At 40.9% G+C, this 14766-nt stretch overlaps 1 protein-coding gene across 2 annotated transcripts in view; it reads left to right on the forward strand.

The window, feature by feature from the left end:
* The first annotated feature begins 4817 nt into the window (after positions 1-4817).
* HACD3 (3-hydroxyacyl-CoA dehydratase 3) overlaps positions 4818-14766 on the forward strand; it is a 36815-nt gene continuing 26866 nt past the window's right edge. The window contains exon 1 of one of the 2 annotated variants that reach the window (XM_010993560.3): positions 4818-5069. In XM_010993560.3, the coding sequence (XP_010991862.1) occupies positions 4983-5069 (87 nt within the window). In that variant the 5' untranslated portion in view covers positions 4818-4982. The remainder of the gene's footprint in view (positions 5070-14766) is intronic. The other variant, XM_031452869.2, reaches the window with a different exon arrangement.

The following is a 14766-nucleotide window of genomic DNA, read 5'->3' on the forward strand; positions in this document are numbered from 1 at the left end:
TGTGTGTGCTTGACAAAGCCTAGCTTTATGCTGCCCTGCACTCTAGGAACTCCTCAGGAGAAGGCACATGAGGTCTGAATAAATAGTAGAGAGGGATTGATACAAATCTGTCCCTGCCATAAACTGAAACAAATCACAAAGCATCACGAAACAGTCATATTCTGACATAATGGACAACAGGCAGGTAAGTGTGAATGAAAATGAGGGTGGTAAGGCCAAGTGAGGACCATTCCTGGGGAACCGTGGGCTGCATCCCGCAATCAGTGCCTATTTGAAGGAATCAGGCCCCCATCCAGTTCTGGCCTCATGTTTTAGAGACAGCTTTCCACACTGGACCTCATCAGAGACCAACCTGTCTCACAGTTCTGCATCTAACAGTCCCATGATCTTCAGGCAGTGGTACTTCTGCTCAGGTACTCATGGGTCAGATCATGGACTCCTGGAGTCAGGAAGGCCTGGGTTCACATCCTGGCTCCTCTCCTTCCTAACAGTGCAATATAGGGCTTTTCTAAGTTTGATTTCTCTCATCTGATTTCTCCCCCCTTCTCTATTTGGAAAAATTTTATTTAGTCTGTATATTATTCCAAATATTTTCTGTCTTGAATGTGCAGCTGGGCTTAAAAGAGAACAGTCTGACGTTTCTGTTTTCTAATCCCAAAGTTATAACTCCCAGGAAACGATTGCCTAACGCTAGCTCCCTATATTGGGAAGGATCAAGGGTCACAAAGGAAGAAAACAAAAACATAAGTTGCTTCCCACTTCCCAGTATCTTACCACTAGATAAAGTTGTAAAAGAAATTTTTGTATTTTTTATCAAAAATATTTTCAATATTGCTAGTTTCTTTTTCACCATTTTACACAGCTGTAGAGTTTTCCCACTGAGTTGTCGTACCGCAATTCATTTGGCCATTCTGCTTGAGTCATTTCCAATGTTTCACCCTGTTAATGCCATGAACATCCTCATATATACATCTTCCTCCTTAAAATTATTTTCTTAGAATAAAATCCTAAAAGGGAAATTGCCAGGCCAATCAGCACAAACATCTCCATATTTCTTGTGACGTATTGCAAAACTGCTTTCCAAAATGATTCCACGAATTCATACTGTCCTTAGCTACATTCAGCATGAGTATGCCAATTTCACTAAAACTTTTCTAGCATTGGGCTTTCTCATCAACAAACATATTTTAAGCATGTACTTTCTGAAACATTCTACTAGATGCTACAGGATACAGAGAGGAGGCAATATGTGTTCCAGGGGAGATTTATAATGTAGCTGAAGAAAACAGATCATAAGCATGATGTACACACTGTTAGCAGTTGATTACAGGATACGATGGGCTAGACTTTGTTTTTCCATTTCCCCCATATTTTGTAACTTTTGGTGTCATAGTACAAACCAAGGTGCCGGAACAACAAAAAAAGGGACTTTCCAGTGAATTTTCTTTTTCTTTTCTAAGTTTTTGAATACTGTCGTGAGATGCAAATTTTTTAAGTATAAAAGGGAACATAGTAAAAAATATTCTCCTCTGCTGATCTGCCAGTCACAGCATGCATTCAGCAAATGCTTCCTGTGGCCTGAGAAGGGAGAGGTGACCCTGAGCCAAACGGGGCTGGACAGGCTGCATGCAGAAGGGAGAACACAGATAGTGCTTAATTTGCATTTTCATTTGAGTAGTATTATCATAAAACCCTCAACCCTACCTACTTCAGGCTGCCTTTTTATCCCTCTGTCATCTTTTGGTTTTACAGTTTACCTGGATGCTACTCTTTTCCTTCTCCATTTCAATATTTTTCCTAATGGATTTCCCAGGGAGAGAGAGAGAGACCCACAACAGGTGTCCTTCTCACAAGACAGAACATTTAGGAACAGCTGATAAGAATATTGGAGGTGGGGGAGGGTGTACATAACTCAGTGGTAGAGTGCCTGTTTAGCATGCTTCAAAGTTCTGGGTTCGATCCCCAGTACCCCCGTTAAAACAAACAAACAAACAAACCTAAGTACCTCCCCCTCCAAAAAAAAACCCCCAATAAAATGTATATGGAAATTCAAATGACCCAAAATAGCCAAAACAATTCAAAAAAAATAAAAATAAGTAAATAAACCTAATTACCTCCCCCCATCTCAAAAAAGAGGATGGACACTTAAAAAAAAAAAAAAGAACACTGGAGGGGACTGAGTCTAACACACTCTCATTTGACAGATTGGAAACTCAGACCCAGAGAAGTCATCCAGTAGGTTAGTTATGGTCCAGGCTGGATAAACCTCCTTCTGTTGGATTATTCTTACGGAGCATCTGAGGCAAAATGTCAAGATTCAGTCTCCTTGCTTATCACCTTGGATAGAGGTGAGCTGACAAACTCAGGGTTGAAATATGCCGGATTAAAATTATTTTTTATTACACACCTGCCAGAACAGCTAGAATTAAAAAGACTGAAAACAGAACAACCAGAGCTTTCAAACATGCTTGTGGGAGTGTAAATTGATCAAAGCACTTTGTGAAACAGCCTAACAGTATCTACTAAAGCTCGACATACTTATTCTACGACCTAGAAATTCCACTCCTAGGTATTTACCTAAGAGAATTAAGCACATATATACAGCAAAAGACAGGTACATAAATGTTCATAGCTAAACACTGGAAACAATACAATATCTATCAACAGGAGGACAGATAATTTGTGATATATTTATACAGGGAAATACTACACTGTAAAAACAAAAACCAAAAAAGAATGAACTGCTAATTCATAAAACATAGGCAAATCCCAAATACATTATGTCGAATGAAAGAAACCAGGCAAAAATGTACATATTGTAGATTCCATTTACATGAAATTCAGGAATAGACAGAAACTACTCTATGGTGATTGAAATGAGATACTAATTTTTGGCAGATAGGGATGGGAGAAACAGGCATACTGACATGAGCGAATCTGTAAGATGCTGGAAATGTTCCAGCCCTTGATCTGGATGGTAATTAATTACACAGGTATAAATGAATGCAAAAATTCAGCTTAAGCTGAACGTTTAAAACTTGCCCATTTCCTATACATAAGTTACACCTCAATTTTTAAAAAGTGTCCTATATTGCATCTACCTTGTAGTAAAAGAAATGCAATAAAAATACTTTCATCATTTCAAAAATATTTTATTTTTAAAATTCAAAGCCCTCATTATCGCATGCCAGGCATATTGCATCACCTCCAAATGGTTTGCCTTCTGCCAGTTTCTCCTCACTGACAGGTTTTTCTGCCTAGTACACATCTGAATTTTTCTTCTTTTTTTTCTATTGCTATTTTTTTTTATTGAAGTAGAGTCAATGTGTCAATTTCTGGTGTACAGCACAATGTCCCAGTCACACATATACATACATATATTCGTTTTCATAAAAGGTTATTAGAAGATATTGAATATAGTTCCCTGTGCTGTACAGAAGAAATTTATCACGTATCTATTTAGCACATATCTATTTTGCTAATCTCTTGTAACAGACTTCCTTGGCTCCCATGTGCGTGCCTGTGGGGTACAGTACAAACACCTCACTGAAACAAACGAAGACATTGCTAATCCACTCCTTATCTGTCTTTCCAGACCCATAATGACTCCTCTCCTGCATGCCCAACCCCTAGTGTGCAGAACCTTCCATATCTCCTCATCTTTGGACTCCTGCCCTGTGCCTCCACTGTGGTACTTTTGCTTCTTCCTCTGCCAAATTTCTCCTCACATTTCGCTGTCCAGCTTTCAAGGATTTGCTCTCAAAACCCTGCCATGGTTCCTACAACCCTCAGTTCCTAAATTCCTGCCTCTTTGTGAGCTCAGCACATTCCCCATATTAAAACCCTCTATATTTTATACGACCCACCCCCTGAGCTAAATGTTTTCTGAAAGCTGGCATCATTTCTGGATCCCTGTGCTCAGCACTTTGCTAAATAAATGGGTGCTAACAGAACTGAATTACAAGTTTCATTTGTGTCCCAGATTTCTGCTTTTCATACAAATGTTGCTTCCATGAAATTCTTCACTGCAGCTGATTTTGGGATGAAAGTGGATACCGACAAGATAGTTTAAATTAAAAATAAACTAGTGTTATCTCTAGTTTGGGTTTCCTATTTTGAGACCAGTCTCCTGTCCCATTGGATAACTACTAATTGGTGACTATTTAAAATAATTAGAAGTAAATAAAATTAAAAATTCAGTTTCTCAGTCTCACTAGCCACATTTCAAGTACTCAAAAGCCTCACATGGCTAGTTGCTACCATAGTGGACAGCACAGAAGGGAATATTTCTATCATTGCATAAAGTTCTATGAGACAGCGCTGGAAATCTCTGGCCTTTACATTTAACTCTCACCCCTTGGAACTCTTCCGTTCTCTCCCACACCGCTTACCCCACAATCATTATCCTTATTGCGTCTGTAATTACTTGTGGTTTTTAATAGACTGAGGGTTCCAAGACAGCACGCCTTACTCCTGAAACTCCGGTATTTAACTCTGAATCCCAGGCACATAGTAGGCGCTCGGCAAATATTGAATTAATAAGCGACAGAATGGGAGGGACCTCACGAATACACCAGTCCCGAGCCCTTTCTCCATGCTGATTGGCTCCTCATGAGTCTCCACCGTTTTTTACGTGTACGCTTATTGTTAAGCATCCTCCATACGAGATGGAAGCGTGGCGCACCAGGGGACCCCAACTCCGGAGGCAATCGCAGAAAGCAGTGGCGTCACACGCTCCTGGGCCCGCCCCCGCCCCGCCCCGCCCCGCCCCCGCCCTGGCCCCGAGCCCGCGCAGCTGCGCCCCCCCCGGCTAGCCACTGCGCAGGCGCGGCCCCCGAGCGTGGCTCTTCTCGCGGCTGCCGGCTGCCGGCACTCCGGAGTGCGGGCGTTTGCGGCCTGCGTGCGGCGGGCTCCAGCAGCGCACTTCTAGAGGCAGCGAGGCGCAGCGAGCTTAGTCTCTCCCCGTCCTGGGCAGCGTGGTCATGGAGAATCAGGTGCTGACGCCGCACGTCTACTGGGCTCAGCGACACCGCGAGCTGTATCTGCGCGTAGAGCTGAGTGACGTGCAGGTAAAGGCCGAGCGGCAAGACGCGCGCTGAGTCGCGGCTCCCGGACCCTCTGGGACCCCTGTCGCCTTTGTCCCTCTGCGTGCCGGAGAGCCAGTAGTGCGCCAGCGGGATGCACAGTGCGCTCACGGCTTCCAGGCCCGGGTAAAGTCTGTCCCACATCGAGGCACACCCGCAGACCATGGGCCCAGGCGCGACCTAGGGATTCAGGTACCTTCGGGTGCTGCGTGAGTCCGGCGCGGGCCCTGGTGGCTGCCCCGGGCCTCCTCTTTGTTCGCGGTCTGCGGACTGATGGAGCCTGAGCCTAACCCTAAAGGCCTGGCTGTCCGGGTTCAGGTTTGCCAAGGCCCTTCGAAGCTGATGGGCTCGTTGGGTCGGGAGTGCTGTGTGACAGTGGCTTGCTGGGCGGTGTCTGGACGTCTAGCGCTGGCCTGAAAAGGTCTAGACAGTCCCCTCGGACCTTCCGGAGGCCCGCCGCTGCCTCAGAGGGGCCACACCCACCTCCCTACCTTTAAGCGATGGAAATCATTCTAGTTAATTTTAGTCCAGAAGACTTTGAAGAAATAATACCCCCGCTACCCCACCTACCCCCGTTCTGAAGGCTGGGAGCTCAGGTTTGCTGAGTTGCAAAATTATCTAAAGTTACGTTGAGCATTTATGTTTGAGCTCCTTGGCCCCCTGTGTGAACAAGCTGAGGCCTCCTAAATGGTGGAGATCTCAGGACCTGTGTACCCCCATGTCCCTGTCCCTACCATCCAGGATTCCAGTCTTTGACGATCTGGAGTTTTCAGTCTGGAATGTTCTTCCTACAGTCTTTCTTACACCCTACTCTCCTTGACATCTATGGCACTTTGTAACCTCCCTTACTCCACTTAACTCTCTCTGAGTCAGGCATTTATGTTTGGATCTGTCAGCCTATCTGGCATATTGTCTTGCAAAGTGTAGGTGCTCTTTGAGTGTGGACTTGCATTTGGTGAACTTAATCTTTGCTTCTGGATTATAAAGCTGTTTTCCTGTTGAAAGATAAAGACAGTGCTGGCCAGAATGCCTTTAAATAGTTTGACATTGCACGGTGTGTCATTTAATTTGTTAAGCCAGACTGAGTTATACTTTTGCATCAGAGGATGAATAAATGTTCTGTGCTGTCTCCCTGTACTCTGCTCCAGGGTGTTTTAATAAAAAATGAAAAAAAAACAAACAAAATCTTCGTGAATGGGGATTAAAGTCTCCTTCTAAAGAGTATTCTTCCAGCAATCAATAAGAAAAGTACGGAATATGTGTCATGGCAATCTCGTTTTAGTATTTACTTAAGCATTATATAGACCAATTAAATAAACTCAGGCCTTCTCTAGATGTAACTAGATCCCAACATTATCTGGGCTACTTTTGAAACTACTAACAGAAAAGTTGTCTTTTAGAGGGAGTAGGGTGGTGTGGGAAAAAATGGAAATTAGTTGGGCAAATGAAAGAATGCATCATACTTATATTTTTCCTGAAAGACCTAAACCTTTTAGTGAAGAAACATGATCATGTGTGTTAATCATATTTGGTATATTTTTAAACATGAAGGTATGTGTTTTGAATATATAGTTAAAAATGAAGAAATGTAAAGGTGGAGGAAAAAATGGAATTTTCTTTTGGAGAAAGAAATCCTTTTTTGTGGGGGGGATCCTTTTTTCCCCAACTGAGTTTTTGTTTTTTGGGGGGATTTCCCAGCTGTAATTCTGCGGCATCCATTTCAACTGCCATTAGTTTTAAAGCAGCATGTTAATGCCATTCATAAAAGAAATTCTCTACCACGTGTGAAGTACTGCATATTTACAAAGATGAAATAGACAGACTCAGCTTTCCAAGGGCTTTCTATCTAGGAGGAAGCATACTATATACAAACAAAAAAGCTTTGTGCATAAGTATGTTTATTTGTAGAACTGGAGTTGAATATTGAACCAAATCCTTGGTCTTAAAGGAATTTGTAACCTCTCTTTCGTTTAGTTAGAGGTGACTTCCAGAAATAAGATGGAGTGTTCTTGTCAAGCTGAGATTTGGAGAACTTTCCAGAAAGAGAAAGGCATAGAGTTTCACTTGTCTGACTTGTTCTATGTGTCAGTACCTTATAGCCAAAGACTGCCAGCAACACACCTCTGGTTAATCAAGTTGTATTTATTATTCATAACAGTAAAGTAGGACATACCCCATGGGTTTGCTCATTAAGGATGTTAGAAATGATTACAGGATTTGGACTTTGGTGATTGGGGGATGGACTTAGGAAGTGAGGATTCACTTTAGATTAGATGCTGTCAGAAAACAGGGGCACTCCTATTTTTCTGTCTATGATTGGGTTACTAGTGTTTAGGACCCTGAATTTAGTTTACTTTTATCAGAGGGGACCCCTTTATGTTTTTGGTGGTGTTGTTCCCTGTCCAGAGTCCTAGAAAGGAATTAGCCAAATTAGAAATTCCTCCTGAAATGCCCATCTGAAATTTGTTTAAGGGAGTGGGCTCTGGGATAACTGCCCGCAGTGCATATTCCACTTCTGACTTGATGAATGGCCCTTCTTTTGCTGGGAGGCAGGGTGAGTGTAATTAACACTTGAATGCAAGCTGAATTGGGGTGCACACCACCTATAGCCCAGTGACCACATATAGATTTCTCAGAGGCAGTTTATGGCCTGACACTTGGTGGCCCTTGCTGTGGGGGTGTGGGGAGTGGGGGCAAGGAAAAAATATCCCTTAGGGGCACACACTGTCTTTGGGTTTTCTTGAGCCTGATACAGTTTAGAAAATGTAAGTCCTTAGTAATACGGGAGCATATCTGAAGCCTTACCCACGGTGGCCATCCAGCGCTAGTCTGGATGTCTGAACTACAGCTAATTTATTTCAGTTTCTAAATATATTTTCCTGTCACTTATTTTGGCCAAGAGAGGAAGGGTGTCTGGTATTTTGTGGGTGGCATTGTAGCCATAGTTTTGTCTGTGCTTACACAAAATTATACGGTGGCCTTTGTCTTATTTTATTAAGGTATTCTGTGAGATTGTTGATGTCCTATAACAGAATAACATGTTCTAACAAGGCCAGCTTTTGAATGTTAGGAGCTGCTCTTTAGAAATGTTTTTCATTTAATTGCTCTCTGCAGGGCCTGTGAAACCGATGCTTCTGGCTTGAGATAACGCAATTCATTTATTTGTTCAATGAAGACCATTTGTGGAGTACCTACTTTTGTTTCCCATTAAGCTAGGTGCTAGATTGTTGGACAGCACTCTGTCGCCACCTGCTTTCCATAGCATTTCCCTAAGCCTGTGTATAAGTGAGTTTCAGTGTTGAATTCCAGTTTGGGGGCATCAGCTCTGCCCCCCGCCCTTCCTGAGACACAGGGGACTGTCTGGTTTTCACATCTCTGTTCTAACCTTGGAGCTGCAGGGCTAATGACTGATGAGAAACCACCACTGACACGAGGAGGAATGGTACACAGTAAAGACTTCAACAGCAGCATTATCTGTGTTTGAGGTGAGCGGTAGCAAAGGGGCCAGCTGGAGTCCAGTGGGGCTTGGGCAGGGTTACTTTCAGAATAGAGTTTATTTTCAGGATAAGCATGATGGACAGATTTTGCCAACAACCTTAGCTGTTAAAGCATTTGTTCATTTATCAAGGTTTTTGTTTTAGTCGTATGTGGACGGTGTGCATAGCTCTGTTTGGGAGCTGCTTGAAAGACACTGTTCTTGACCTTAACTAATAGAGGGTCTGGTGGAAAGAGTTGTAACTGAATGCATGAGATTGGGTCCTTGCTCTTCCACTTATTACTCTCTGGTGTCCGTGGATTATTCACCTTTATGAGCCTCAGTCTCTTCATCCAAATAAATGTGAATAATAACACCTAATTCACAGAATTGTTTTGAGGTTTGCATTGGATATTGGATTTGAAGATGTTTTGTAAATTGTAATGTGCTCTTCACGTGTAAGGGATTTTTATAGTGATAGTCAACCTTAGATGAGAGAGAGAAACACACAAAGAGCAATAGAACAGCATAGAGTCTGTTAGCTGAACTATCTATACATGAAAACTTATTGAACAACAGTGGTGGCTTTACAAATTAATAGGGGAAGGGATGAACCATTCAGGAGATTGTATTGGGACAACTGATAATCCAAATGGCAAACAGATGAAATAAGATCTTGCCTAATGCCGTACGTACATAAAGGTCAATTTCAGGTGGGTTAATGACCTAAATGCATAAAGCTCAACTACTAAAAAGAAAATATAGGACATGATCTTTACAATATTGGAACAGGGAAGGGTGTGTTAAACAAGACACAAAAACATAAACCCTAAAAAAAAAAACACAACAGATTTAACACAAGCTTGAGGCAGATATTTATGGTGCATATCACTGAGCTCTTCCATGTATGCACAAAGAGACAGCATGTTCATAACAACAAAAATTTGAAAACAACCTCAGTTCTCATCAACCAAAGAATGGATAAATTGTGGTATATTTACACAATGGCACCTGTACAACAGCTGAAATAAACAAAACAGGACCATCTGTATCTATGGATAAAGTTTAGAAATAAATCAAATAAAAAGCAAGTTGAAGAATTATATATATTCGTATTATATATGAAACCATTTATGTCATATGTAAAATAATACTTTGTATTGTAATGAATACCCAACATGTTGTACATGTAAAGAAACACGGTGGGAATGATAAATTCCAGTCCTAGACGTGGTTATCTATGAGGATGAGACGTGTTTGAGGGAGGAAGAGGAACGGGATTGAGTACCTATATCTGTTTTATTTCTTTAAAAAACTGAAGCAAGTAAAGTAAAATGCTGATGGATAATAGGTACAGTAATGTTTGCTCTGTTTTTCTGTGTGTGGCTGATTGCTTGGAATATTTCATATTCCAAGATTACATTAAATAAGCCCAAGGTAAGTGCTATGAGGGAAGCAAACAATAATTGGTAGAAGCATGTAAAATAGGGTGATCAGGAGAGGCTTCGTTGGGGAGGTGATGTTTGAGCTACATGAAACTGGAAGGATAAAATGAATTATGAAGAGAACTGCGGGAAGAACATTCTAACTAGTGCACATTCTTAAGGACAGGCAAGGACTTGGGGGATGTTAGTACGTTGGGAGTGTAGAAAGGAGTAAGTTATGGGGGATGAGGCTGGAGGAGTTTGCAAGATGTAGGTCATGTAGGGCCTTGTTGCCATGGTAAGGAGTTTGGATTTTATTGTAAGAGCATTGGGAAACTATTAAAGAGTTTTAAGCAGAGGAGTGACATTATAGGATTCGTGTTTTAAAACGATTATTCCGACTGCTATGGGGATTAGAGAGGGGCAAAAGTGAAATCTGGAAAACCATTTAGGGAGGTTATTGCAGCAGTGTGGGTAAGAGAGAACATTGCTCGGCCTAGGGATGACTGTAGACGTAGAGAGCCACGAACAGATTTGAGATATATTTGTAGAGACCCTTCAGGCCTTGATGGATTGCAAATGTTGGGGCTAGTAGAGGGGAGAAGGAAGGAATTGACAACTAGTCCTAGAATTTTGGCTTAAGCACAGAATAGGTGATGATACAGTTTACTGAAAAATTTAAGACTAGAGAAGAGGTTTAGGGGCCTTTTGGACATGTTGGTGTGAAACTCTTGTCTTAAACAGTTTCCATGTAGAAATGGGAAGTAGTCCCTTAATTATACAAATGCAGAGTTCAGAGCAGTAGTCTGGGCTGAAAGTAGAATTTCATGAAATCTTAAACTTCATTGATTATAAGAGACCCCATTATTTTATGCACCATGAAGAAAAAAATGCTGCTAATTAAATTATGATACATACTTTCTTATCACTTCAAATATTTGTTTTTTATTTTTGAAAGAACTCTTTGAGACTTGTTTAAACTTTTCGGTTCCCTCCAGCCAAAGACTACTAGAAACGTACCTTGTTTCAACGAGTAGGGTTTAGTGCTTGCTTCAGTGAGGGAGAACACACACGGGGAACTGAGAGGTGTCTCAGTAAGAGGGTGTCAGAAGGAACTGATTATAGGATTTAGGCTTTGGTTGAGCAATCGGGAGAGAGTCTAAGGAAGTGGGGATTCAACTTAGATAGGATGCTGTCAGAAAATGGGGACATTTCTATGACTGAGTATTTTGTGGATGGTGTAATGACCTGTGCTTAGACGGAATTATGATATGACTTTATCTTGTGTCATTTTATCATAGTCTCAGTAACCTGAGGTTGGCTGATGTTCTTTGAGATTGCTTATGTTCAATAGAAGAACAGAATGGCCTTGCTGTGAGCTTTAGACCAGCTTGTAGTAATTTTGAGATCTGGCTGTGAATGTCAGATCAGTTTCAGATGTCAGCAGCTGCTAATTTTTTTTCTCAAAACAGTTTAAAAAATCATAAAATCTATCTAATTTCTATGTAATCTCACTCTTCTATACATGTAAATATGAAAATGTAAGCAAAAAATTTGGTGAAGATATTCCTAAACCATCTTCATATTTCAGAATTCACTCTTCTGAATCTCTTTTATACTCAGAGATGTCACTGTCATTATTTTTCCATATGGTATCATCCTCTGTGCCATTAAGAGCAGTAGTAATGCAACACTTCTGAAAACACTGTTACCTCTGGCAGTTTTTTTTTCAAGCCATTAACATCTATAAGTTTTGATGCTGGCACATTCTTGATCTTATCAGAAGATGTCAACAGAATGTTTTCAGACACTGACCAGGACTCATACTACTTCCTCAAATGGCCTTTAAGTAGTTTGTTGACTGAAATATTGGGTTGCAGCTGTGTAATCATGCCATCTGGAATAACAGCCAAGCTTGCACATGCTCTGGCAGTGACACCCATGTCAGGGTTGCACAACTGCTACACAGTTGTAAGGTGCTGCTGTCAATTGCAATAAATAGCCCAGTTTTAGAGAGATTATATATGAAATGAATGTGAATGTTAGAACTGATGAAATGTAGCAAATTTTGGAGTTACCAATTAATAAGTTTTAGTATTTAACCCCCTGAGGCAGGATGAGATCATCCAGAAGAGAGTAAAGATCAGAGGTTGCCAAAATCAAATGCCCAAATCATAGCATTGTAATTAGGAACCCGGGAAGCTGTTTGCCTTGGTTTGAATCTTGGTTTTTCCCCTTGCTGATTTTGTAATCTCAGGCAAGTTACATAACCTCTGTAAGCATTATTTTTCTCATCTGTAAAATTGTTTATTAACAGTGCCTATTTGATAGATTTTGTGTGTGGGGGGGGGGAGCTAGTAATGTGAAACACTTTGAAAGATAATTGGCAATGTAGTGAGTGTTCAGTAAATGTGAGTGAACTGAGCTGGATGAGGAGAGTGGTTAATTGAAGAGGATAAAGTTCATGTTAGAGGGTAGCTATTGTCATTCAAGAATGGAGATCTGAGATTGGTATCTAATTCTTCTAATTTTTGAAAAAGATGTTAGAAATCCAGAATTTTTAAAATGAAAAAACCTCATAGTTTTATACTGATTCAGTGAATATATACAAATACCTACTGTGTGCTTGGCAGGCTTCCTGACTCTGGGACCTTGGCATGAGCAACGCAGACAAGGTCCCTGCTGTCATGAAGCTTATTCACTGAGTGGTGATGGTGGTGGTGGTGTTGGTGGTGGTGGTAAGCACACTAAAAGCAGATAAAATCATCTAATCGTTTCAGATAACAGTGAATGTTATGAAGGAAGTAAAGCAAGAAAAAATATGAGAAGGAATCACAAGAACTGTTTCAGATTGGGTAGTCAGGGAAGTTCTCTTTGAGGAGGTGACAATTGAGCAGAGACCTAAATGTTAAAAAACCATGCAAAATTATGGGAACTGAATATTGTAGGAAGAGGGGACAGCTACTTCAAAATTCCTTGGTGGAAAGTGCTTAGTGGTGAGTTAAAATTAAAAATTAATTAATAAATAAAACAAAAACATTCTCTGCAGGCCATATAAAATATTGTGGGCTCAATTTGACCCTCAAGATGCCAATTTATGTCAGAAAACTGATATATAGTAAAAGCTTATAGAGATAAGCAGCAGCCCAGGATTGAGTTCTGAGACACTCAGATATTCAGAGGTCGACCTGAGCAGAACGCACCAGCACCATGGTGAAAGGATATGTGACAGGAAAATACACAGGCGTAGTTTTTGAGAAATCCATACAGAGGCCTCCTTGTCTTCCTCTCTCCCCACTGTGAGGGAGCACACTTGAGTGTGCTCTTTTCTCTAGCAACGAAAAATGCAGTAACTTATGTATAATGTTTCTGCCCCAGGGAAGCCCATTAGAGATTCAGCACTCATGTTTCTGTTGGGGGCTGGTTTCGTAGGTACTCTCCACCCAGCTTATACCAAAATTCTAGACTTCCATAAGGAAAGCTAGTGTTCACCATAAATCACATTGTTTGTAGGCATAGTCTAAGCAAAGTGAACCAGCCTTATCAGGGAATGGAGGACAGCCAGGTTCCCAGATGCTGGCCAAGAGCTGATCTTGGAAACAGGCCCCTTTAAAGATAGCAGCCTCACACTTGCTACTTTGTAATTCCTTTCTGTGTATATACTGATCATATAAGTAAGATAAATAACCAACCATTAGAATGACCAAGGAAACCTTTGTCTAAAGGGTTAGTTAGCAAATACTTCATTGAACTCTGTAGTTCTGTCAGAAATAATGGAAACGGGATGATTTGATTTAATTTCAGTTCACTGAAGTTTTTGAGGCTTCAGGGATTCAGAGATGAATGACACAGTGCCTGCCATCAAGGAACTCAAGGCTGGAAGGGCAGATAAACCAATAAACAATAGTTATAAAACAGTGTAATAAGTAGGATAATAGAAGTGAAGATAACATATAACAAGGAAGCTATTAATTCTGATGGTGGGGATGAGTAGGAGGGAAAAGGAATTAATATTTGACCTGGACTTTAAAAGATGAATAAATGTTCAACAGATACAGAAGCTTGGGAGGGCATTGAGAAGAAGAGAAGCAGCCAAAATATGAGTGCTTGCTAGTTGCCAGACTTCTGTGTTATTACAATTTAATTCTCACAACAGTTTTGTGAAATAAGTTTTATTGTTGTTTTAAATATGATGACAGTTGCTGTGGCTTTGAAAGTGAATGATAGAAATAAAAAGTGATATAACTAGGATCTGAACCCAGATTCCCCTGACTTCAAAACCACTTTCTACCCCTTTCCCTATCAAATTGCACCTTTTATAAACAAAGGTGCAATTCTGACTCTGATAAAAGTTGGGCTAGGTTGTGCAGATCAACCCTTCTAAAAGCAACTTGAAAGTGTTCAACAGAAATCTTAAATTCATCAAAGAGTCAACAAATTAGAAGTTAAAATGGGAATTTCAGAGAGGTGAGCTGAACACTGAAACTGCTTTTGCTTTGACAACATTTGCTCAACTGAGTGAACTTGAACTTTGGTTTTGATAGCCTGCCAGAGTGCAGGGATAGAAGTAAGATCCAAGCCCACAAAAGCTTCATTATGTAACAGGAAACCCTTCTCTCCATAGACTCCACTTGAGAGAACTATGCGCTTAGGGTAAGGATGAACTAGAAGTAAATTCATCTCATCTCCCTATCCCCAGATGGCTTAGTGCTGAGCAAAGTAGAGGGAAAGGTCCTTCAGGAGTTAAAACATCAGGTGGCTGTCAAAAGATTATGCGACTCCA

The sequence above is a fragment of the Camelus dromedarius genome, chromosome 5 (genome assembly GCF_036321535.1).
Source record: "Camelus dromedarius isolate mCamDro1 chromosome 5, mCamDro1.pat, whole genome shotgun sequence".
Taxonomy (NCBI): Eukaryota; Metazoa; Chordata; class Mammalia; order Artiodactyla; family Camelidae; genus Camelus; species Camelus dromedarius.